The 23,899-nt window shown below is 36.8% G+C and overlaps 1 protein-coding gene across 2 annotated transcripts in view; it reads right to left on the bottom strand.

Moving 5' to 3' along the window:
* vegfc (vascular endothelial growth factor c) overlaps positions 1-23,666 on the bottom strand; it is a 69,399-nt gene extending 45,733 nt beyond the window's left edge. Inside the window, exon 1 of one of the 2 annotated variants that reach the window (XM_051702974.1) lies at positions 23,090-23,666. In XM_051702974.1, the coding sequence (XP_051558934.1) occupies positions 23,090-23,200 (111 nt within the window). In that variant the 5' untranslated portion in view covers positions 23,201-23,666. The remainder of the gene's footprint in view (positions 1-23,089) is intronic. The other variant, XM_051702973.1, reaches the window with a different exon arrangement.
* Between the last annotated feature and the right edge of the window lie 233 nt (positions 23,667-23,899).

The raw sequence follows: 23,899 nt of genomic DNA, 5'->3' as shown, positions 1-23,899 counted from the left end.
AAAAATGGTACATATATTACCAATTCTCCAAGGGTATGCAAACTTTTGAGCACAACTGTATGTGCTCAAGTGAGGTAAAGGGAGGTAAGAGGGGAAACCCCACTATTGTAGCTCAATGTTGTGACAGGTCACAATGAAAACAAACATACGAGCAACAGAGGAAATGTGAAAATAAAGCGAAACAACGGAAAACAGAAAAGAGCAAAGTAGACCTCAGATGCCATGTTCGTTATTAAAAGCAGCATCGAGGGGAAATAACTTTGCTATGGAGCTGCTTATTGACCAAACCGCTTGTATTCTGTAGTAAAAAGTATGCCACTTACAAAGTGCATATATAAACGTAAACGTCTATTTCGTGTCTTAAGCAGTGGTCTCACAATAAACGGCTTTCTGACCATGTAAATGAGCTGTTACAATCTGATATCCATTCGATCTCTGCAGAAGCTATTACTCCACCCCCTGCGTAACGTCATTAACGACACCTCCACAGTGTTGAACCAATGTGGTTTGAACGATGAATATGTGACACTGGTACCACGGATTTGGGAAACAGTTGTGACTAGTAGGGATGGGCGACACTACTTATTTTCTTTTCGACCCGATACCAATACTTTCAAGTCCAATATCGTCGATACCGATACCAATACCGATACGTCTATTAAATGGATTTGTTTATTTTTTTATTTCTTGGGATAAAATGAGTAATCTAAAATGTAATTTTTTGTCATAATTCAAGTCATTATTGAGCCTAAACAGAAAATTATTAGACTTCTGTTTTGTTTACCCTTACAAAAATTAACCATGGTTTCACTACAGAAACTATAGTTTAACAATGGGATTTAGTTAAACCATAGTTACCACACAATTAACCATGGTTACTACTACAATATTACTGTAGTAAAACCATGGTTTCAGCCAAAAAAACAAACGTGGTTACTACAATTTTACTTTAATAACACCATGGTTAACTATCTTTTTATTTATTTTTTATTATTATCTATTAACAACAATTACACAAAAACTCATTATAAGAAATGTCACCTTTATATATGTTGTTATTTTAGCGTGAATTTACTCCAGAAGCTTTTTCTCAGATTTTTTATCATTACCTCTACAAGGCACTGATCCCTCTTGTTTGAATGAGCCTAGTGACCGTGCATGCGCTTGTCTGCTTGTGTCTTTTAGCATTTATGCATGTTAAGATGGGCGGAGGAAGAAATAGTTCCTATCCTGCACGAGTATTTGCTAATATGGCCTAATCCTTTTTATTTCACTTTGAAGCTTATGATATTATTGTTCATGGTCATGGTAACCAAATAATAATATCCCTAGTGTAAAAAAATAATAATGTTAGAATCAATATTTTTGTGTGAGGATCAATATTTTTGATACAACATCAGTATCAGAAGTATCAATATTTTAGGATCGATCCGCCCATCCCTAGTGACTAGGTTAGTTGGTTTCTCCAATGATGCATCATACTATGGTGGTTAAGCAGCGAGCTACGTCGTTGTACAGGAAACGCACCCCAGGTCAAGAAAATGAAGAGTAGCTAGTTATTTAAACATGTGCGACATCTGTGGTGTGGGTTCACAAAAGCCGGCACAGAGCAGAAAAATGTAATCTGCGAACTGTCGCACGACGATATAATCACTCATAATACAAGCAATCTGTTTTACCAACTCAAAATGAAGCATGCAAAAGAATATTATAAAAGCCAAAAGATGAACTCCACATTAATTTGGTCATTTATTTATTTTACAATAAGTAATATTTATTTGATATTTATTGTCTTCAAGCAGTGTTTCTTTTTGTTGGATATGTTTTTACTTATGTTTTATTTTCTTTGTTGAATTGCTTTGAGAATATCTTAAATTTCTTGAGGAAAGTTTATAATAATAATAATAATATTGGTCAACAACATTTAAAACTGAAATGTGGCATACTGTGGACTTTAGCATTTTGGTAAAGTTGATTTTTTTATTCATTATTTATTTACTTACTTTGACATTGTCAAAAGTTCCAAAAATAGGCATTACAATATGGTTATTTAATATATAAACTTTTATATATTAGAAATACTTTTACTATATTGTGATATATATCATTATCGTGATATCAAATGACTCAAAAGATTTTGGTCATATTGCCCACCCCTAGTGCCAGATGCCACAGGACTCCTTCAGGGGTCTTGTAGAGTCCATGCCTGTGCTGTTTTGGAGGCACACGTAGGGTGTTTTGTTTTGGCTTATCAGCGTAAATGAGCATAGTTTATAGTGTATGTGCTTTTCCCATTGTACTCCCAGAAATGCTGAATTATTTACGCTGTGTTGACTTGTTGTTGGGCTGCATCCTATGACGTTAGTTATCTGGTCTGTTCCATGCACATGCGCACTCTTCAAAAACCTGTAAGAACGCTGCTTATGCGTTTACATATTCACATAAACTGCATTCTCCAGGAGAAAGCCAGGTGTGTTAAACTGCTTTCTCTTAATCCCTTAAGCGTAAGTAAATTGTCTGTCTCGTTTAAATGATGTTTCAGAACACCATTTTCTGCAAAAACCCTGGAATAAACCATTTTCCAATAAACCAAGTGCATGTAAGCGTGGTCACTAGTGACACCAGAGCTGAAAACTACATCAGGCCTACTCTTACTGAAGAGAGTTACATAAGAGTTGGATCAATGTGCCGGAACAGAATATACATTCACACAACAACAATTAAACCTGTCATGTTGGACATTTCCCAGTGTAATTGAGTAAAAAAGCAATTGCTGTCAAACTGTTTTTAATGCATGTTTGAATCACCCATTAATTTAGAGAAGTTGGTGTGTGACTCAATCTTTGAAGATGTAATCAGATCTACACCAGTGATCTAATTGTAAACACACCTCTATGTGCATAACTTCTCATTTCAAATCAAATGAAATCAAATGAAATCAAATCACTTTATTGTCACACAGCCATATACACAAGTGCAATGGTGTGTGAAATTCTTGGGTGCAGTTCCGATCAACATAGCAGTCATGACAGTGATGAGACAGTACCAATTTACAATAAAATCAAATTAACACAACACAATTTAAACATCTGATATACACATAATTACACTCAACAATATACTTCAATTTCCTGGAGCGCATTTCTTCTATTGCGCTCTTATCACAAACCACCAGATTTAGAATTGCACCATTTATGTTATGCTGTTTGCCTCCATGTTAACATGCCTTCAGGAGATGCTTTCTTACCAAATGTCTTCGGAAAACCAAATCAACAAAATCTCTGAAAGTCTTATTTCATTGTGATTCCAAAGACATTTGATGTTGCATTTTACCAAGTTGACACTACAAATCAATTGGCTGCCCATGTCAAAAAGTGTGAATGTAAAATGTATGATTTGGAACACTTTTCTGTCCTCTGTGAGATATGCAAATCATGCCACAATGGAAGGAATGGTCAGACCTCAATGGTCTACAGCGACCCAGCCAATTGAGAGTATTGTTTACTCAGTAAGCTGATAAGTGTGATCCAAGGTTGTCCGTGGAGACAGGGCCATGTCTGTCTGAAGCAAGAGACACCCCAGCACATGCAATCAAACCCCAGAGGCCTTGACCTCCCCTCAATCCGCAGCGGAATGAGAGTTTGTAAGAAGTGTGAAAACATCATCAGCATCTGGAAACAGCCTGAAGTCCCTGATGGAAAATGATACTGCTGTCTGGGACATTCCAGGAAACATGCCCAGTTTACCCACATTGCTGATCATGGCCGTTGATAAAGCATGCACTCTCCCCCATTTGTGGAGGTGTTAAAAAAAGTGAGAAAAATACAACTAGAATTGAGTCTCTCAGAATCCCCCTTCCCTCTTTAAGAGCCTTGGTATTGGCCGGGTCTGTATCATTTTTAACTGGTGTACAAATATCTCTGTTGTAGAGCTCTCATTCAGCAACTCACTATCTTTAGAGCAAAATAGTTTATTATCTTATTAGGTAGGAAATTAGCTTTCTCTTACTAAAATACACACTGTTACATTTTCCTGTAAAACCCATTATTTACGTATGACAGGAATTTTTGGCTGGTTAAATATAAGCAGAGCTGTTCTAGGCCTCTCCTCTTATCTCAATTCAAAAGGAGATCTTCAGAACAAACAACAGTTTTAGAGAATGACAGTTTTTAAGGGCTGTAAACTTGAAGGCCATTTTTCATGATACAGCCAGAAACCCACCCTCAATGAAAAATGTAACCATTAAAATGAAATATAAATTTAAGCTGCATTGTTTAAAGTTTTATCATAAAACCATCCATGTAGTAGCTGAACAAGACTTTAAACTAAAAACTGTAAACTGCACTGAAAAAATGTCAAAACAAGTAAAAAAATATGATTTAGCATGTCTGAATCAACTTTGAATACATAAGGATAAATCAACAAAAACCCATAATTTTAAGGGTAAGATCAGGTAGAAATAGTTCCTTCAGGTAACAATTTTAGGTTACCACGTTTTACTGTGTGGATCCTGTACATTCAGTGCTACTGCACCAACATGATCACACGTGATGTCGGCATGTTGCTTCCGAATGTTGCTGTGCCCTGACATAGTCCTTATTCATAGTAGTGCCATCTTTGATTTTTAACGGGATTGATAACAAGGATGTGATGGATAGACTTACCATCTCTTCAATGGCACGCACAGTATAAAGCTGTATAAAGCTGTATAAAGCTCATAGATCACATCTAATTTTCCGCAACTCATGTTGTCTGGAGTTTTATGTAAACTGAATTTTCTTGGAAAGATAATTTTTTTCAGTGGTTTGTCTGCTGAACAATCCAAAAATGCTTTAAACTGCATTACAGCCCATTGAAGAGAGTGTATTTCTATCCTTCACAGCCTCGTTGTCATTCCCGTCAAAAATAAAAGATGGCGCTGCTGTGAATAAGGTCTGTTGGCCCCATTATGTCGAGTTACTGACAAATGGCATCTCCCATCGTATATTTTTGCATCGGTTCAAGTGTGTTTATCTTCTCCTGTGACACGCGACTGATAGCGTGTTACGTCAGCAACATAGGAGACCTGGGTTCATGTCCTGCATTGAGAACAGGAAGTGATCACGTTTGCATAAACAGTGATGAGTGCGATTCAGAGGTTCCATTGTCACTCTAAGATTACATTTTTACTCCACTGCCTGTTAGGTTTAGGTTTGTGTTTGGTGGTAAAGTAAAAAAAAAATGCATTCCTCTTTACTGTATTGCATCATTTACAGCTAAAACCATTTCACTTTAACAACTAGCTTTTGGTGCCCCTCTGTGGGCATTTCATCTGTAAAGTGGAGCTCACACGTGTTCTTACATTCAAAAACACTTCCCGCTTTGTCCACTTGAGGCAGTGCTTTGCATTTCGGTGTCCACAGACCGAGTTTAGCTCAAGAAAAGTCAACCAACTGTTTCCGAATTCACTGTGAGATCAGTCTGTCTGCAAACCATGGAAATATCTCTAACATGGCAAGAGGAAAAATATAATTCTTGTAGGAAATGACCATTTCTCCCAACATTGACTCCCTTCTGTTTATTCAGGAAACTCAAATACCACAAAAAGAATCTGAACAAGACTATTGTATGTGGCCTCTTCCATGTCTTTGTTTACAGTGATTTCTGAGATAACACTCTGGTCTGTTTCCTACAAGAAACAATGGAGACTGAGAAAATTATGTGTGTATGTGTCTGTGTGCATGGGGGAAAATACAAATGGGAACCATAAAGTCTGAGGGCAGCTGACCCAGACATTGTTACATTATTGTGATTGTTCTGGTTTTTAGGGAAGACTTAATTCAACATGATCACAAGGGAAATCTGTTAGTTCCGAATGTTTTTGCACCTCAAGACGGACCAAATGTGCCGAATCCCAAGTGCCACCATGCAGCCATTGTTCATACCCTGAAAATCACCTGTGCTGTGCCTTTGACGTCACATCTCTTTTGATCTCTGGCTACTGAAAGAGACTCTATTTGCACAGAATTAAGAGAAATCTCAGTGCAGAGGCCAAGTTAGTCTTCGTTCTTCTGTCAGGGGTAAAAAGAAGCTCTAAACAGCAATGGTATTCTGTTTCTGAACATTCAGAAACTGGTCACACCGATGTGGGAGGCGTGTGGAAGTATATTTAAATATGAGGACACTTAGTAAAAACTTTACTAAAGTGACATCAAAATGTGTTATCAATGACTTTGTGCCTCATTCTATGAGCAGAATTCACATGAGATTAGTAAAAGAAGTTGTTTTAACCATTTGATGATGAATTAAAGTAATATATATGCAATATAAAATGTTTAATTTGTCTTATTTACATTATTAATTCATTACATTAATGCGCTAACACTCTATACGCAGCCATAATATGCGCTGATTACATTCTGTTATTGTTTTTTATGATGACGCTGATACTATTGCAAAGATGAGTGCATAAAAGTATTAATATGCAGAATAAAGACAAAAGAATGATGATATATATCTTACTTTAGGCAGATGTGTGAATGGCTTTTGCAGCAGATGGCACATGAGTGAAGCAGCATATAAAACAAAAGAGTGAATGGGCACTTGAGAGTATTTGAGTAGATTTGATTCCTTTTGTAGACTAATAAATCAAAACAAAAATCGCATGACGTGGTCTTGGAAAATGTCTCTAAGCAAACGATCCTACTGATGTAGGTAAATTTGCAACAGCTCGCTAATAACTCTACACCCCGGTGTGTTCACATTAACTGAATTTTAATGACTAAATAACAAAAACTAAATCAGCTGTCAGCCTCAAGGTAGGTGGATCTCCAGGTCACACCTACAAATGACGTGGACTAATGGCAGTAAGAAGGTGTATAGAAGCCAGTAAGAATACTTCCTAAAAGTCTGCCCCAGCCAGTTGTTACGAACCACCGAAATGAACGAAAAAAAAAAAAAAATCTTTTTGGACAGATATTTTTCCAAATGTTCCACACCCCTTTGTTCTTTGATTTCGTAGGAAGTATATCTGGGCCTTAAGTGTCTCATAACTGTTATGGTTAAGGTTAGGTTTAGGGTTTGGGTTAGAGTTAGAGTATATCAACATAATTACTACTTGACACACTGTGCCATTCATGTCAAGTCCACTCAATGAAGTAAGTGAAAGAACACAGTTTTTCTCTCATTACTGTTGCGCATGCACACGACTATAGTTCCAGCTTCAGCCCCTAAGGCCAAGCAAAGACATTCAAAAAGCAAAGACAGGATTTTTCAAACACAACATTTGACCTTCTGTAGCCAATTTTACCATGAGATCGGTGTGCTTGATTCTAGTATTACAAACATTTTACAAAGTAACTCGTTTTAACGTATCTCAGAATGAGTTAGCTTTGGACAAGCTAGTGCAGAAAATTTGTTAACTAAAACATCTTCATTTTATCCAGATTTATTTGCCAACCAATATATTTCATCTAAAGAAAACTTGCTAAATTGAAATATAATTTAATATACAATTTAAATAAACATTGCATTCAAAGACATGTAGCTTAAATATGTTTTAAAAAAGGGTTAAAATTGAACAAAAATAAAAAGCATTGCCAATTAATTGGGTTGAAGTGAGAATGGCATCAATAAGGGGTTGCATTTGGGCCCCAAAGGAAAGTGATTCATGGTAAATGATGAATAGATGAAAGAAGCATGCGACTTTCGTGGCCAAACATGGGCCACAATTTCCTGTTAACTAATATAAAATACTTCACTGTTAATGCTAAAAAGTATGTCTCATTGGTTGAATCACAATGGACAGCAGCTTGATACACAGGATGGGATGCAATGACATCTGTAACAAAACCAGGATAGGATGCCACATTTGTCAAATCATCCCAATAAAGATGATGACCCCATCACGACTGCCATTATTAAAAAATTCAAACGTGAGTCAACAGCTAGAACATTTGGATCATTAGAGAGAAGGCTCATGTCAGACATCCTAAAGCAAGATGCAGTCACCAGATGGCTTAGTGATTCCTCAAGCAAACCACAAAACTTGAATCTGACACATTGACAAAACGAAATACTTTTTTGGCTATGAGGTAAGCATTTATCCCCTTAGCTGATACCAGTATCCGGAGCAATGTTGGATAAAGTTTCTGGAAGGCACCCTCACTGAATGAATTCCTTTAGTCTGAGTCAAAATACTTCATATTTGTGCCATGTTCATACAGTTTTCATTTCCACTACATACCCCCTTCACCTATTTTCAACTAGCACAACTGACAGCTGCTAATATATAAAACTGACTTTTCCATATTGAAATATTAAGGACACAATTTCACGCAGATTGAAATATTAAAGAGATTGGAGAAAGGCACATATTTTTGTTTTATGTGTTTGCAAAATATTGTTGCTATACATGTGAAAAACATTCATAAAATCAGATCTCTGGCCTTTGTATATTTGTGGTTCTGTTTTCATTCATAGATACCACCAAACAGTCATTATTAGCTGAAATATTTTCAGAATGACAGTGAAATATGCCTCTTTAATGAGACAAAGGCCTCTCAAGCAGTCGTTGCGACTCAACACAAACTGTAAATACTAAGAGTTATCTAAAAAAAGTTACTAGTTTTAATTAAGTTACCATTACTCTCTAAACCCTAAAGTTGTCATTAATAAAAATAATCAAGTGTTAGGGTTAGGGCTTGAAATGCCATATATTGGAATCATAATTCAAATATGTACGTTATTTAAACTTTGGTTTCGAGTACAACTAACTCAAAATTATCAAGTACAAACTTGTGGCTGTGTGGTATACCAATAAGCTCTTGAGAAATTATGTATGTTTGGTCAAGACAAGGAAACTTATGGAAAAATATAATAATTGTTATTAAAAAATGTATATCGTTTAATTCTTCTGACTAGGGTTGCAACAGTATGAGATTTTCACGGATATATGAAAATATCACGGTTTCACGGTATCACGGTATATGGTATTACACAATTATTATGATCTGTTACAATGACCCTTAAAGGAGTGAAAACAAAAGTTTTTTTTTAGAGCCTGACCAATATGGAATTTTTAAGACCGATAACGATACCGATTTTAGAGAGGGAAAATTCACTGATTACAGATATGGTGGCCGATATATTACATTTTTGAGCTGGAATGAAAACAGACCTTTTCTATGTGGATTTTTCAACGATTTTGCACCGATATGACTATGCAAAGGTACTCAGAAGGCTGTTTTCTAAAACAAATATTTAAATAAAAGAATATTTGACATTATTATTATACACTGTCAACAAATTCTAGAAATGAACACTGAGAAAATAAAGAATAAATAAAAATACAATAAATTGCTTAATAAACATCAGTACTGTATGGTTAGTATAAGTCCATTGCTGCGCATTTAAATAAAGAATACAAATAAAATAAATAGCTTAATAAACATCAGTACCGTTTAGTATCTGTCAAACGCTGACCATTAAAATAAAGAATAAAAAAAATAAAAAATAAATAGCTTAATAAACATCAGTACTGTTTAGTATCAGTCAAATGGTGACCATTAAAATAAAGAATAAATAAAAATAAAATAAATAGCTAAATAAACATCAGTACTGTTTAGTATCAGTCAAATGGTGACCATTAAAATAAAGAATAAATAAAAATAAAATAAATAGCTTACTAAACATCAGTACTGTTTAGTATCTGTCAAATGCTGACCATTAAAATAAAGAATAAATAAAAATAAAATAAATAGCTAAATAAACATCAGTGCTGTATGTTTAGTACCAGTCAAATGCTGACCATTAAAATAAAGAATACATAAAAATAAAATAAATAGCTAAATAAACATCAGTATTACTGTTTAGTATCAGTCAAATGCTGACTATATTAATACTGCCGAGTCAAGATAAACAGCGGCAACTGTGTTACACCATATTCTGCTGTACAAGTTCAGGGGAAACTTTCAACGGTGGAAAACCAGACTTTTAAATCTTACATTTTATAAATGACATGACTGGAATTGTTTGGTTGAAGGGGGTACCAAACTGTGAATCCTAAACATAAGAGTTTGGTGAATACATGTTTACTCATTAGCTTCCACTCAGCTGACAACAATGAAAGTAGCTACGTGATTATCTAGTTAGCTATAAGCTCGTTGTCACGGAGAGTAAAAGATGGACGTTGTTTATTTTACTTTCCAGCATTGAGTCTCACCAACTAGGTAATAACATAGCGTGAAATCAACACTCAACAGACAAAAACCACCACCGCACTGTTGTCTGCTGAGCTGCAAAAAGATGCTCTGATGTTTACCTTTTAATCTGCTACATTACTGACTGCACTGACAAACTATAGCTGGCTAACAGCAAACAGGCATGAGTGACATGGTTGTCAGGGACAAGGTTAACATTATATTAATTATATTGAAAAGGAAAAATGATGGGGTCATTGTTTATTAATTTTCCAGTATGTATTTAACAGATTAGTTAACAACTTACCGTGATGACACCGCTGAACTCCGCCCTGTCTGCAGAGCCACCATCAGTTCAGCTCTGTAAACAATGGAGTCAGAGCATGCTCTGCTGGACAAACTACGTAATGACACCAATATATGGTAATATCGGCTGACCGATATATCGGTCAGGCACTATTTTTATTTTTATTTTTTGGTTGAACAAACACTTTATTATAATTGAAACTTGAAACCATTTTTTTTAATGGAAGTATGTGTAAAAAAAAGTCTCCTGTAACGTTGCTGGCTGCTGGCAATGATGAAAACGAAGACGATAAATTAGAGAGAACCCAAGTGCAGTTTATTTACAATCGTGATAACCAGTAACCCTAACTACAAACGTGAAACATAAAACATAAACATGAACTTGACTATAACATGAACTTGACTACAAAGTTACATTCAATACTTGACAAAGACACAATGGAAAAAATGAGGCTTAAATACATGGACATGGGAAAACATTAACCAATGAACAAACAGAACTCATAACAAGCTAATTAAACAATAAACCAATGAAAACATGACACATGAACATGGAGGGAAAACAGGAATCACATGACAAGGGAAACAGGAACTAAACATTTCAAGATAAAGACATGAATCAACAAACACTCCCTTTTGAAAATAAATAAAATAAATAGAATAAATAAGAAAGTTAACAGAATTATAATAATAAACCGAATTATAAACATGATAAAAAAAATAGCATGTAACTATAACATGTTACAGTCATGTGAAAAAGAAAGTGCACCCTCCTTGAATTCTATGGTTTTACATATCAGGACATAATAAAAATCTTCTGGTCCTTAGCAGGTCTTAAAATTAGGTAAATACAACCTCAGATGAACAACAACACATGGCATATTACACCGTGTCATGATTTATTTAACAAAAATAAAGTCAAAATGGAGAAGCCATGTGTGAAAAACTAAGTACACCCTTACTGCTTCCATAGGAATTAAGAGGCTAAGTAGTAGCCAGGTGCTGCTAATCAAATGCCCTTGATTAACTGATCATCAGCAAGCGTGACCACCTCTATAAAAGCAGAAGTTTTAGCAGTTTGCTGGTCTGGAGCATTCAGGTGTGTGTTAACACAATGCCAAGGAGGAAAGTCATCAGCAATGATCTTAGAGAAGCAATTGTTGCTGCCCATCAATCTGGGAAGGGTTATAAGGCCATTTCCAAACAATTTAAAGTCCATCATTCTACAGTTAGAAAGATTATTCACGAGTGGAAAACATTCAAGACAGTTGCCAATCTCCCAGGAGTGGACGTCCCAGCAAATTCACCCCAAGGTCAGACCATGCAATGCTCCGAGAAATTGCAAAAAACCCAAGAGTTCCATCTCAGACTCTACAGGCCTCAGTTAGCATGTTAAAGTTCATGACAGTACAATTAGAAAAAGACTGAACAAGTATGGCTTGTTTGGAAGGGTTGCCAGGGAAAGCCTCTTCTCTCTCTAAAAAGAACATGGCAGCATGGCTTAGGTTTGCAAAGTTGCATCTGAACAAACCACAAGACTTCTGGAACAATGTCCTTTGGACAGACGAGACAAAAGTGGAGATGTTTGGCCATAATGCACAGTGCCATGTTTGGTGAAAACCAAACACAGCATATCAGCACAAACATCTCATACCAACTGTCAAGCACGTTGGTGGAGGGGTGATGATTTGGCCTTGTTTTGCAGCCACAGGACCTGGGCACCTTGCAGTCAATGAGTCGACCATGAACTCCTCTGTATACCAAAGTATTCTAGAGTCAAATGGGAGGCCATCTGTCCGACAGCTAAAGCTTGGCTGAAATTGGGTAATGCAACAGGATAATGATCCCAAGCACACCAGCAAATCTACAACAGAAAGGCTGAAAAAGAAAATCAAGGTGTTGCGATGGCCCAGTCAAAGTCCAGACCTCAACCCAACTGAAATGCTGTTGTGGGACCTTAAGAGAGCTGTGCATAAACAAATGTCCACAAACCTCAATGAACTGAAGCAACATTGTACAGAAGAGTGGGCCAAAATTCCACCACAATGATGTGAGAGACTGATAAAGTCATACAGAAAACGATTACTTGAAGTTATTGCTGCTGAAGGTGGTTCTACAAGCTATTTAATCATAAGGTGTACTTAGTTTTTCACACATGGCTTCTCCATTTTGGCTTTATTTTTGCTAAATAAATCATGACACAGTGTAATTTGTCACGTGTTGTTCATCTGAGGTTGTATTTACCTAATTTTAAGACCTGTTAAGGACCAGATGATTTTTATCATGACCTGATACGTAAAACCATAAAATTCAAGGAGGGTGTACTTTCTTTTTCACATGACTGTATATAACAAAAGCATGTTAGTTTATATGTTAGCATAGCATGTTAAATTAACTACTAAATGGAAAATAACATCAGCTGTGTGCAATTTTAAAGTAATGTCCTATGATTATTAATAATTAACATATACTGTAGGTGCATGACTCTGCAGCCAGACTGCTCCTGACTGTACCTTTAACTCAGTGGTTCTCAACTGGTTTTGCTTCAGGACCCAGATTTTACATTGGAAATTAAGTGGCAACCCATCATAATAAAAACGTAACCTGTATTTAATGTATCCTGTGTCGCATTTCCTTTTATGTTGCATAGTTTTGTTCATGGTTTTCAAGTACAAGAACATGCATCAAGTGACATTATTTTTGTTGTTGACGTCAACAACAAAAGCGACAGGAAGTTTACTCTTTCCCCCTTTGAAAAATTGAAGAGCATATTTACTTATATGAGCCCATTATTATCTCGTTTGTTTCCTAATTTCAAACATAATTCAAACAGAACATACATATTACACAGAAGCATAGGCTCCTCGTTACCATGGTTAGGTCAGTGTAGCTAGTCTTTAAATAATAGTAATTATAATAACAAATTATATTATTTATGAAAAAATAAATAAAACACTTCTTGAAACTTTAACTACAACTGCAACTGTTGATATAAAATGAGGTCTAATAGATTCTACCTATAGATTATTTCATATGAAACTATAACATTTTGTCAAAATATAACAGTTACTGAAACAATTTTGTAAAGGTGATGATGTATAATGATTTGATTTGATTTTTTGGTGCATAGCACAGTGTTGCTCTTTTCCTCAGTGCTGTTTGGCATGTCAGGGCTGCCTACTGTTTGACAGGTTTGACTTGTCTTCCTCCGTAACACTTTAAACTAAAAAAGTCTCACTAGAATCTAAATTGGTCACATCAGTTTTGAGGTCTGTGCTCCGCAATATCGAGGGAAGCCCGGTTGTTGCACACGCACATCAGAGAGCAGAGCAGATCATTAGCGTGAGCTGGTTCCGTTACACTCGTGCAAAAGTGCAGATGAGAAGCCTTTAGCTGATTGCGAGATTATCATTAAATCTGCCTTGGCAGTCCTAAATAGGCTATCACTTGGACGGCTGCTGAAATATCTTCAATGGGAGAACCATGGCATTGTTCTTTCCCTGCTGTACGTGACCCAGTCCGAATAGACCTGCGACCCACCAGTTGAGAAACACTGCTTTAACTCACACACAATCACTTATGTCAGACCCCCTCGCCTCGCTTCTTTCTAACATTTTCTCCACTGCATGTGTGTGTATGGGGCAAGTTGACAAGTCTGAAAGGCAGTTGAGGAGGAAAGGAGATGCGCAAGTGCACGTGAGATTCTCTGTTCGGTTGCATTTTTTTTCTCAATGCCGTAGATAAGCGGATGTACATGGTATGATAACCATCAATTTTCATACCATGGTATACCCTGAAAGCGGTATACTGCTGCAACCCTACTTATGATTATTGTTGTTGTTTTGGTTGATAGTTGTGATTTGTGTGAAGTCACTATCAGGGTGATTAGTGTTACCTCTGGTGAACTTGGAGCCTGTTAAATTTAAGCCACTCTTCTTTACTCAATTGTACTTTACAAAAGTGTAGATTTATGTGCACTAAGAAGTACTGAGGAGAATCCAATGTGCCATATGGCTAACCTAGAGTCGTCATAATTTCCCTTATACTGAATTATACTGATTGCCTTAAACAATCTAAAGGCAACTAATTCGATTTTACAGTCAAAAATATTCAAGTAAACAAAACATTCTGTGAAATGTATTAGTATATTTAACATGAACTGTATAGGACCAACATTTACAAAATTATTAACATGATATGCATAATTATCAACAGAACATGTCTTCACAAACAAATAAATAAACCCTATTTATCCTAGCTTCATTTGAACCTGTATTTAATGTTTTCTTAGTTTTGAGTTTGATTGAATGCATAACCTCTGACGTCAACAACAAAAGATATTAAAAACATGATCTCCTACCTTTTAAAAGTTAATAATCATATTTATTTTTCTATCCTAAAGTATATAGCTTATATAGTACAGACAGGCAGTACTAAAGATTATAGACACTTATAGTGAAAAAGACCAAATGCTCTCACTGGGGAGTATTATATACGTCATTATAGAACATCACAGATGCTTATTGAACTCAAGGGGGGAAAAAGCCCCTGCTGTGAACACTCTAGAAGAGTGAAGTATTGTAAGCAGTGCTAAATCTGCACAAGAAAGAACACATGTTGCATCTGTTCTAGACATACCTTTCATCCCCAGTATTGGCCTCCAGAGAGCAAGCTTGTGTATGGTGCTGTGCTCACTGGACTGTTGCTGAGGGCATGTCTGGGGCTGTGTGAGCAGACATTCAGGAGGAGAGGAAGAGAATCTGAGATATCATTAACCCGCTAATGATTCTAATGATCTCCTAGAAACTCTAGAACTGACTGCAAGTTTTGAATCCTTGACCTAGGGAGAACTGATTCCTTGGAGAATAGGTCTGCCCACAAGTTTTAAGAGTAACTGAGACCCTCTTCGACATTCAAACTTTCCACATTTCAGATAAATAATCCTAATCTATTCTGTTTTCCTGAAGCAATTGAGATGTTCCCCAAGGAAGAGTACTGCACTACAAACCTCATGAATGCTATATTAAGGCCAAGTGCTGGACCCTGTACACACGCTAATGCACACATGCATGCGCTCTTGAGACTAGACCATCCGCATGGAAATTATTTTTCCAGGCTTAAGCCTGCTGCCTGCTAGACCCATTAATATGAACTAGCAGCACTGGATTACAATACAGAGCGGATAATAGTGGATGACATTGTCAATATTTGGATTAGCAGATTCAAAAACATTGCATTTGTCTTTTAAATGCAATTCACAATATATCTAAAGTCCTTGTAACTATTTATCTGACACATTTATCTGTTTATGGGTTGTACTGGATATACCACACTATTTTCTGCTATGGCACTGCCTCTCTTAAAAATGTTTTTGTGGTTTGTACTGGAGCATAAATCAACCTAGAGAAATATGTGATCTTCAGATCAAGATCTTGAATGATGTCAAGGCCTTAAGCCTGTCGGCTCAGCAAATTTTAAGAATTTATACAGAGCTTGCATCTCCACATTTAAGTGTTTTAGTCTCATCAGAACCTTTATTCCTCTTTTAAGAAAAATTACTTTCTTGGTCTGATCTGTTTCACGTGTGAAGGCCGGTGTGTGTTAGGATGTAATTACTGTGCACTTCGACGTGTACTTGGTTAAGGTTTCTGTGGAGCAATAAAGCTATTAGCTTGGAGGGTTGCCCACTACTCAATAAGACCACAGGGATATTAGGCTTAATGTTCTGTAACCCAATTCTTGAGCTTTCCAAAACATAACAGAGCTCTACACAAAATCCCCATGAAACTCCCTGTAGGCTCATTTAAAAACTATGCAGATATAGGGGGACAGGGGAAGGGGTTCTTTATTTGTCATTCTCAAAACATCATTGTAATAAGCAAGTACCCAGCCCGGACAGAAACTGTTAAGAGCAACATTTACACGGCTTAAGCAGCATCCTGTCAGTGAGCAGTAAGTACATGTCCTGGCATGAGGAGTGCACAGCTCTCCCAAATTATAATAAATCCAAGGCACTTTTTGTGAACATTCAGACACCGGCCACACTGCTGTGGGAGGTGTTTAGAGGAGCATTTAAATATAAGGATGCTACATGTGTAACTTAAAAAATTCGTTATCAATGAGTTTATGCCTCAATCAGTAAAAGTAATGATTTAAAGTAATATTTATACAGTAGAAAATGTTTAATCTGTCTCATTTAAATTCTGAATTTATTATGCTAATGCGCTACCACGCTATACATGGCCATAATATGCACCAATTACACTACGTTATTGTAGTTTATGATGACATTGATACAAGTGCAAAGATGGATGTACAATCCCAATTCCAAAAAAGTTGGGACAATATGAAAAATGCTAATAAAACAAAAAAGGAGTGATTTGTAATTATATGCACACTTTGCTATATTGAAAGCACTACAACTACACGTTTTACCTTGTGAATTTCATATTTTTTTTCTTTTTTTTGAAAATGTACAGTAATTTCAAATCAGATGATTGCAACATGCTCCATCTGATTTGAAATTACTGTACTGTAAAAAACAAAAAATGAAATTCACAGGGTAAAACATCATATAATGTGTAGTTGAGGTGCTTTCAATATAGCAAAGGGTGAATATACTTTACAAATCACTCATTTGAGTTTTTATTAGCATTTTTCGTACTGTCCCAACTTTTCGGAATTGGGGTTTTATAAACGAGTGGTAATATTCAGAATACAGACAAAATAATGATGACAGAGGCATATCTTACTTTGGGCAGATGTGTATGTCTTTTGCTGCAGATGGCAAATGAGATTTGATTCCTTTTTTAGACTAATTTAAACAAAACAAAAATCTCATAACATGTAGGTACATTTGCACCAGCTCACTAGTAACTGCACGCCGGTGTGATCATGGAGTTGGAGCTTCAGGTCACACCTACCGATGTCGTGGACCAATGGCAGTAAGAAGGTTTTTAGCAGTCGGTTAGAAGTTTTCCTAAAAGTTCGCCCAGGTGAGCTGTTACGGACCACCGAAACGAACGCAAAAACTTTTGTTCTAAATGACGTCACACCCGTTCATTCTTCGATTTTGTATGAAGTATATCAGGGCCTTAATGGTTCTTGCATGCCTCGTGACCGAACGTCATGACGTCAAGAACCAATGAGGTTTCATGTTATTGACATGTCGTAATATTTGATGTGGCTGCTGTTTTCATGAGTTGATCAATGATTTGATTTGAATTTATTTGAGAGTGAAACCTCTTCTTTCATTTGTGTGTCTTCGGAAGACACACAATATGAATATGACGCACAAGTCGCATGGATTTCTTTTATGACACTTGGGTGCTTTTTTAAGCTTTAAAGTGAAGCACTAATGATTGCGATTGTATGGAAATCTAAAATGCAGTTGAAGTCAGAAGTTTACATACACCTTAGCCAAATTACATTACCCGAGGGCTGCTCTCACTGCTACCATCAGGCAGGCGGTATCGCAGCATCAGGACCCGCACCAGCCGACTCCATGACAGCTTCTTCCCCCAAGCAATCAGACTTTTGAACTCTTGATTTCTCACGATCAATATACATCAGCACTACACTTTATTAATCTCGCACTGGACTGTCATAAATTATATTCTTTCTTAACAACACACTGGCAACTGACTATTAACCGACAGCCTGAATGTCAGTACAGCACACAACCTACTGTATATTTTATATAAGCTATTTTTTATTGTATACTGTGTATTCTATATTGTGTGTATGTGTATTTTATATTGTGTGGATTGTATACTATACATTGTATATTATTATTTGTATATTGTGTTGTGTATAATTATGTGTATATTAGATATGTAAATTGTGTTGTGTAAATCTGATGTTTATTGTAGATTGGTATATGTCTCATCACTGTCATGACTGCTATGTTGCTCGGAACTGCACCCAAGACTTTCACCCACTGTTGCACTTGTGTATATGGTTGAGTGACAATAAAGTGATTTGATTTTGATTTCCTTGCTGAGCAGTCTTTCAGGTTATGTCAATATAGGACTCGTTTTACTGTGGATATAGATACTTGTCTACCTGTTTCCTCCAACATCTTCACAAGGTCATTTGCTGTTGTTCTGGGATTGATTTGCACTTTTCGCACCAAACCACGTTCATCTCTAGGAGACAGAATGCATCTCCTTTCTGAGTGGTATGATGGCTGCGTGGTCCCATGGTGTATATACTTGCGTACTATTGTTTGTACAGATGAACGTGGTACCTTCAGGCATTTGGAAATTGCTCCCAAGGATGAACCAGACTTGTGGAGGTCCACAATTTGTTTTTTTTTCCCATGATGTCAAGCAAAGAGGCATTGAGTTTGAAAATAGGCCTTAAAATACATCCACAGGTACACCTCCAATTCAGTACACCTCCTATCAGAAGCTAATTGGCTAACTAAAAAGGCTTGACATCATTTTCTGGAATTTTCCAAGCTGCTTAAAGGCACAGTTAACTTAGTGTATGTAAACTTATTTTTGAATTGTGATATAGTCAATTAAAAGTGAAACAATCTGTCTGTAAACAATTGTTGGAGAAATTACTCGTGTCATGCACAAAGTAGATGTCCTAAACCACTTGCCAAAACTGTAGTTTGCTAATATTAAATCTGTGGAGTGGTTAAAAAATGAGTTTTAATGATTTCAACCCAAGTGTGTGTAAACTTCTGATTTCAACTGTATATCCTTTTGTGTTCCGCAGAAGAAAGTCATTTGGATTTGGAATGATATGGAACGAATTTTCATTTTTGGGTGAACTATTCCTTAAAGATGGTGATTCAGGCCTAGTCCTACAATTCACACTCCCAGAGTGGCCCACACACTGGCTACAAAGTGAGAGATAAGAAGGTTCCTAGAAGAAGGTACTGTATGAAAAAATTTACCCATTTTCAGTGATATGGGATGTTTTTTTTTTTTTTTTGCACTAATACACATTCCAATGCATCTCCACGCAGAGGAACTTGCAAACGGGGGTTCAGATCTGCAAAAAGGGCAAAATACAAAGACAATAAAGAATCTCAGTTCCCCAGCTGTTTCAGGCACACTGCTGCGCCACAGTCAGAGCTGAATTCCTCCACTGGAGGGGACTGAGATATGTCCATAAGCAGCTTACAGGCAGAAAAGAAAGCAGACATCTACACAGCAGCCTCACACTTACAGTACTTTACGCAAATCAAATGTGCTGTCATTTTAGATTTCTGAGTGATGACTGCACAGATGTATGAGCCAAAATGTTTGTATTTCTGTGTCTGTCCATGTAAGAGTGAGTGACTGAATGAGAAGGTAATGACCATGGGAACTGGTTAACGCATTGGCTGGTTCTGCATTTACACTGACTATTGTCAGCCTCATCTAAACAGCATTTTTTAATTGAGTATTAACAGTGGCCCCAAAAAGTATATGGACATTTAAATAGATAGTTCACCCAAAAAATGAAAATTCTCTCATCATTTACCCCTCATGCCATCCCAGATGTGTATGACTTTCTTTCTTCTACTGAACACAAACAAAGATTTTTAGAAGAATATTTCAGCTCTGTGGGTCCTCAAAATGCAAGTGAATAGGTACCAAAATTTTGAAGCTCCAAAAGGACATAAAGACAACATAAAAGTAATCCATATGGTTAAATCCATATCTTCAGAAGCGATATGATAGATGTGGGTGAGAAACAGATCAATATTTAAGTCCTTTTTTACTGTCAATCTCCACTTTCACATTCTTCTTCTTTTGTTTTTTGCAATTTGCATTCTTCGTGCATATCGCCACCTACTGTGCAGGGAGAATTTATGATTAAAAACGGACATGAAGGCATAGTTCACCAAAAAATTTACCTTCTCTCATCATTAAAAAAAGTACTTAAATATTGATCTGTTTTCACCCACACTTATCATACCAATTCAGAAGACATGGATTTAACCAATGGATTACTTTTATGCTGCCTTTATGTGCATTTTGAGCTTCAAAATTTTGCATTGCATTGTGCTGAAATATTCTTCTAAAAATCTTTGTTTGTGTTCAGCAGAAGAAAGTCATACACATTTGGGATGGTATTAGGGTGAGTAAATGATGAGAGAGTTTTCATTTTTGGGTGAACTACCCATTCATCACATTAACTTTGGACGTGTTCCACTACGTTTGACAACCAGAGAGTGTCCAAATACTTTTTTTTTTTTTTTTTTTTTTTAAAACAATATAGCCATTGTTTTATCATTTGAAACCTAACTAACTTGTTTTTGTGAAATGTTTTGCATTAAAAGTGTGTTTGTGCTATATTTCTTTCAAATAAATGCAACTTGTTTTGATATATTGTTATATAATGCAAACACATTCATACATTTTTTAATGTGGTTTAAGTGTTTGTTTTGTTTTTGGTACGTCAGATCGCCCACTTAATTTTTTTAAGACCGTATGCTACATTACACTCCCCCAAAAAACTTTTAAACCTTTCGACCATGTCAGTCCTTACTAATTCACAGGAGCACACATTGCACAATTATGAAAATAGCATTTTAAAGTAACAGCTATTGAAACACCCCATTTGCAACAGTTGCCTAATTCAAAGAATGGCTGAACTGCTGACCTCTCCAAGGAGCCAAAATCTTCTTGCTTATGTCATCTTTGCGTCCGACTACCCCTTCCCCCCGGGTGAAAGCAGAGCTCCTCTAAAGTTGTGAAAGTGTTGAAAGGTGACTGAGTCAAATCTGAAGTTAAAGGATGAGAATGGTTGGCAGGTGGATCGGCTATTAGAGTGGGCAAGATAAGAGAGGCAGATGTGTGCAATCTGTTCCAACTGTGCTAACTTTCCTACCTAAGAGTTACAAATGGAGATGATGTCCCTGGGGAATCCCTCAGATATCACCAAGGGACACAAATAAACAAGCACTGTTTATGAAAGAAAGAAAGCTCTTCGCTGTAGCTGGAGGTGCTTTATCATGGGTGGTTTTTCTTCAAGCATTCATCATTAGACGTAAGACACATTCATGCAGACTGAAACATAATGCTTACTCAAACTAGAGCTTCCCAAGAGAATTGCAACAATGCGGCTAATAATAATAAATCGGTGTTCACAAAGCTGTCTGTGTCCCAGCTAAAAACTGATGAAGTTTCTGTAAAACCACATGACAAAACCGACACGGCAGTCCCCATGAATAAGGTAGTGGGTTCTAACACCTTATGTGAGCAGACAAACCACCCACATTTCCCAGGTGACAAAGAGAGAGTCTTACTTGACGATAACTCTATATTATGTATTTTTTTTTTTACATATTTACAATTACTCATGATTTACAGGACAGCTTTGTCAAACAGATGAGAGATAGCCATGACTGAAATGTCCAAGGGAGAGAAATAAGGTCAGTATATTAGCCAAGTGCTGACTGATACCCAATGAATTATTGAGGACCAACACTGCTAGCAGAGTCACCAATTACATTCAAATTCTGTACAGCCACATGTGCAATTACAGAACAATTATTCAATTCCATGGCATAAGTGCAAGACAAATAACCCCCAAATTGACTGAAAATAAACCATTAGGAATTCAGCAGGTTTTTAATGTTGCTGCTGTCGCAGTTAGGGTCAACTTTCCTCTCTCTGTGAATTCCAGCTAAATGAATCTTAATAACCATTGAATTTCACAGTGACCCAAAGGAGTTTGAGAGAGCAGTGAAAACAAAGTGCATCTAATTTCAGGCAATCATGATTAGTGTATGGCCCATGTCACACATTACTGATGGGAAGCATTTCAAAATCTTGTCAAGATGTCAACATCGCTGTGTGTGTACCATATGGTATCATTTATATACTGTACATAGTAAAATTCCATAGAGTCTTCTGCTGTATTCCAGAAGTAAGAATGCTGTGTCAAAGTAATTGTGTGTGTAATGGCTGTGTATTTTTAAACACAATGCTGGTGGGTGTGTAAGCCAAAAGCAGTACAGAGACTACGTTCCTCATTTTTTGGAATTTATAGACATCTCCTCTCTTGTGTGCATACAGGCCACTTTGGAGCTCCTCCTGAGGGAAGAACAACTGGTAGCTATGGTAATCCCACCAATTAAGTGTATTGCATGATCAAATGGACACGTGTTTAGGATTACCTCTCTTTCTCCTTAAGTTTCTCTCTCTCTCTCTCTCTCTCTCTCTCTCTCTCATAAACCACATAAAGTTGCTGACCCAATGACACCTGCACCGACTCTTTATGGCAGTACAATTGTGCTCTCAAATAATCTCCTTTTCGAATAACTCTTTGACTTACAAATTCCATTCCTCTGTTCCTGTAAAATTACCTTTAAGAAATCAACCATGATTACGCTTGGCTACTACAACAGCCTGGTGCCACTCATATCCCTGGACCCACAAAAGAAGTGTTGCAGAGCTGTGTTGATGTTTTGTAATCCAATGCTCCTAATTTAACAAATATTTAACTTGAGTTTCCTTCAGGATATAAGTTTAAACATAAGTTTAAGGTGTGAAAATCAAAACCAAGGGCAACAAATCAGCACCAAGGACATTTAATAAATGATTCATTAAACAAATTCCCCTACTTTTAAAATGTAACAAGAACTTGCCAGTGCTTACCAGGGCATCTGCTTGATCTTGGTCATAATCGTAGTAGTCGTGACTTGACTCCAAAGCAAGGTTTGCATAAAGCAATGCAATACAGAAGATAGAAATTCCAAATAAGTGCATTTTAGAAAAAAAAAGTGGGAACAAATCTCTGAAGTATGAGCAGAGTCTGTTGAAAGTTCCTCTTTTTCACGTTGCAGCTTTCAGCAGCAGGTTTCTAGAAAACTCTGTCCTTCAACTAACATAATACACATCCAACATTTTAAGAAGGGACAGTTGTTGTTGAGATACTGGTCCATGGAATGCACTTGAAGCTCGTCCCTTCACAAGCAGCTCTGAACTTCCAGAGCGTGCGGAGAGAGATCGGTGTGGAAGTGCGCTGAGTGCTCAATGGCATGTTTTATGCAATTTCACGGCGTTACTTTAGATTCTTCTCCTCCCCCTCTCCGTTTTCCCCAGTCTGCCTCTCCGGTCGCTGTTATACACATTCCGAGACATCAAGAGAGGGATATTAGTCATGGCACGCGCGCTTCCTCAGGTGTGGTTTTATCAAAGTACATTCGATAATATTTTTGGACTGTCGCGACTGCAGTACGTCAAACTCATCGTGCGTATTTTTCAAGCACGCTGACAGTCTTTACAGTAAGGGGCCGTCCACACCGAACACGTTTTTAACGTCCGTCTGCACTGTTTTTCCAATTGTTTTTATGTAAACATGCACTAGAGGGGTGTTTTTGACTGTTGCGCCGCGTCTCGCTGTGTTTTCTAGAGTCTCCGCGGTTTTTAGACGCTATGCCAAGTTAATTAAAAAAGAACGGCAAC

Source organism: Myxocyprinus asiaticus, chromosome 7 (assembly GCF_019703515.2).
Source record: "Myxocyprinus asiaticus isolate MX2 ecotype Aquarium Trade chromosome 7, UBuf_Myxa_2, whole genome shotgun sequence".
Taxonomy (NCBI): Eukaryota; Metazoa; Chordata; class Actinopteri; order Cypriniformes; family Catostomidae; genus Myxocyprinus; species Myxocyprinus asiaticus.
This window is presented reverse-complemented; position numbering and strand designations above follow the sequence as displayed.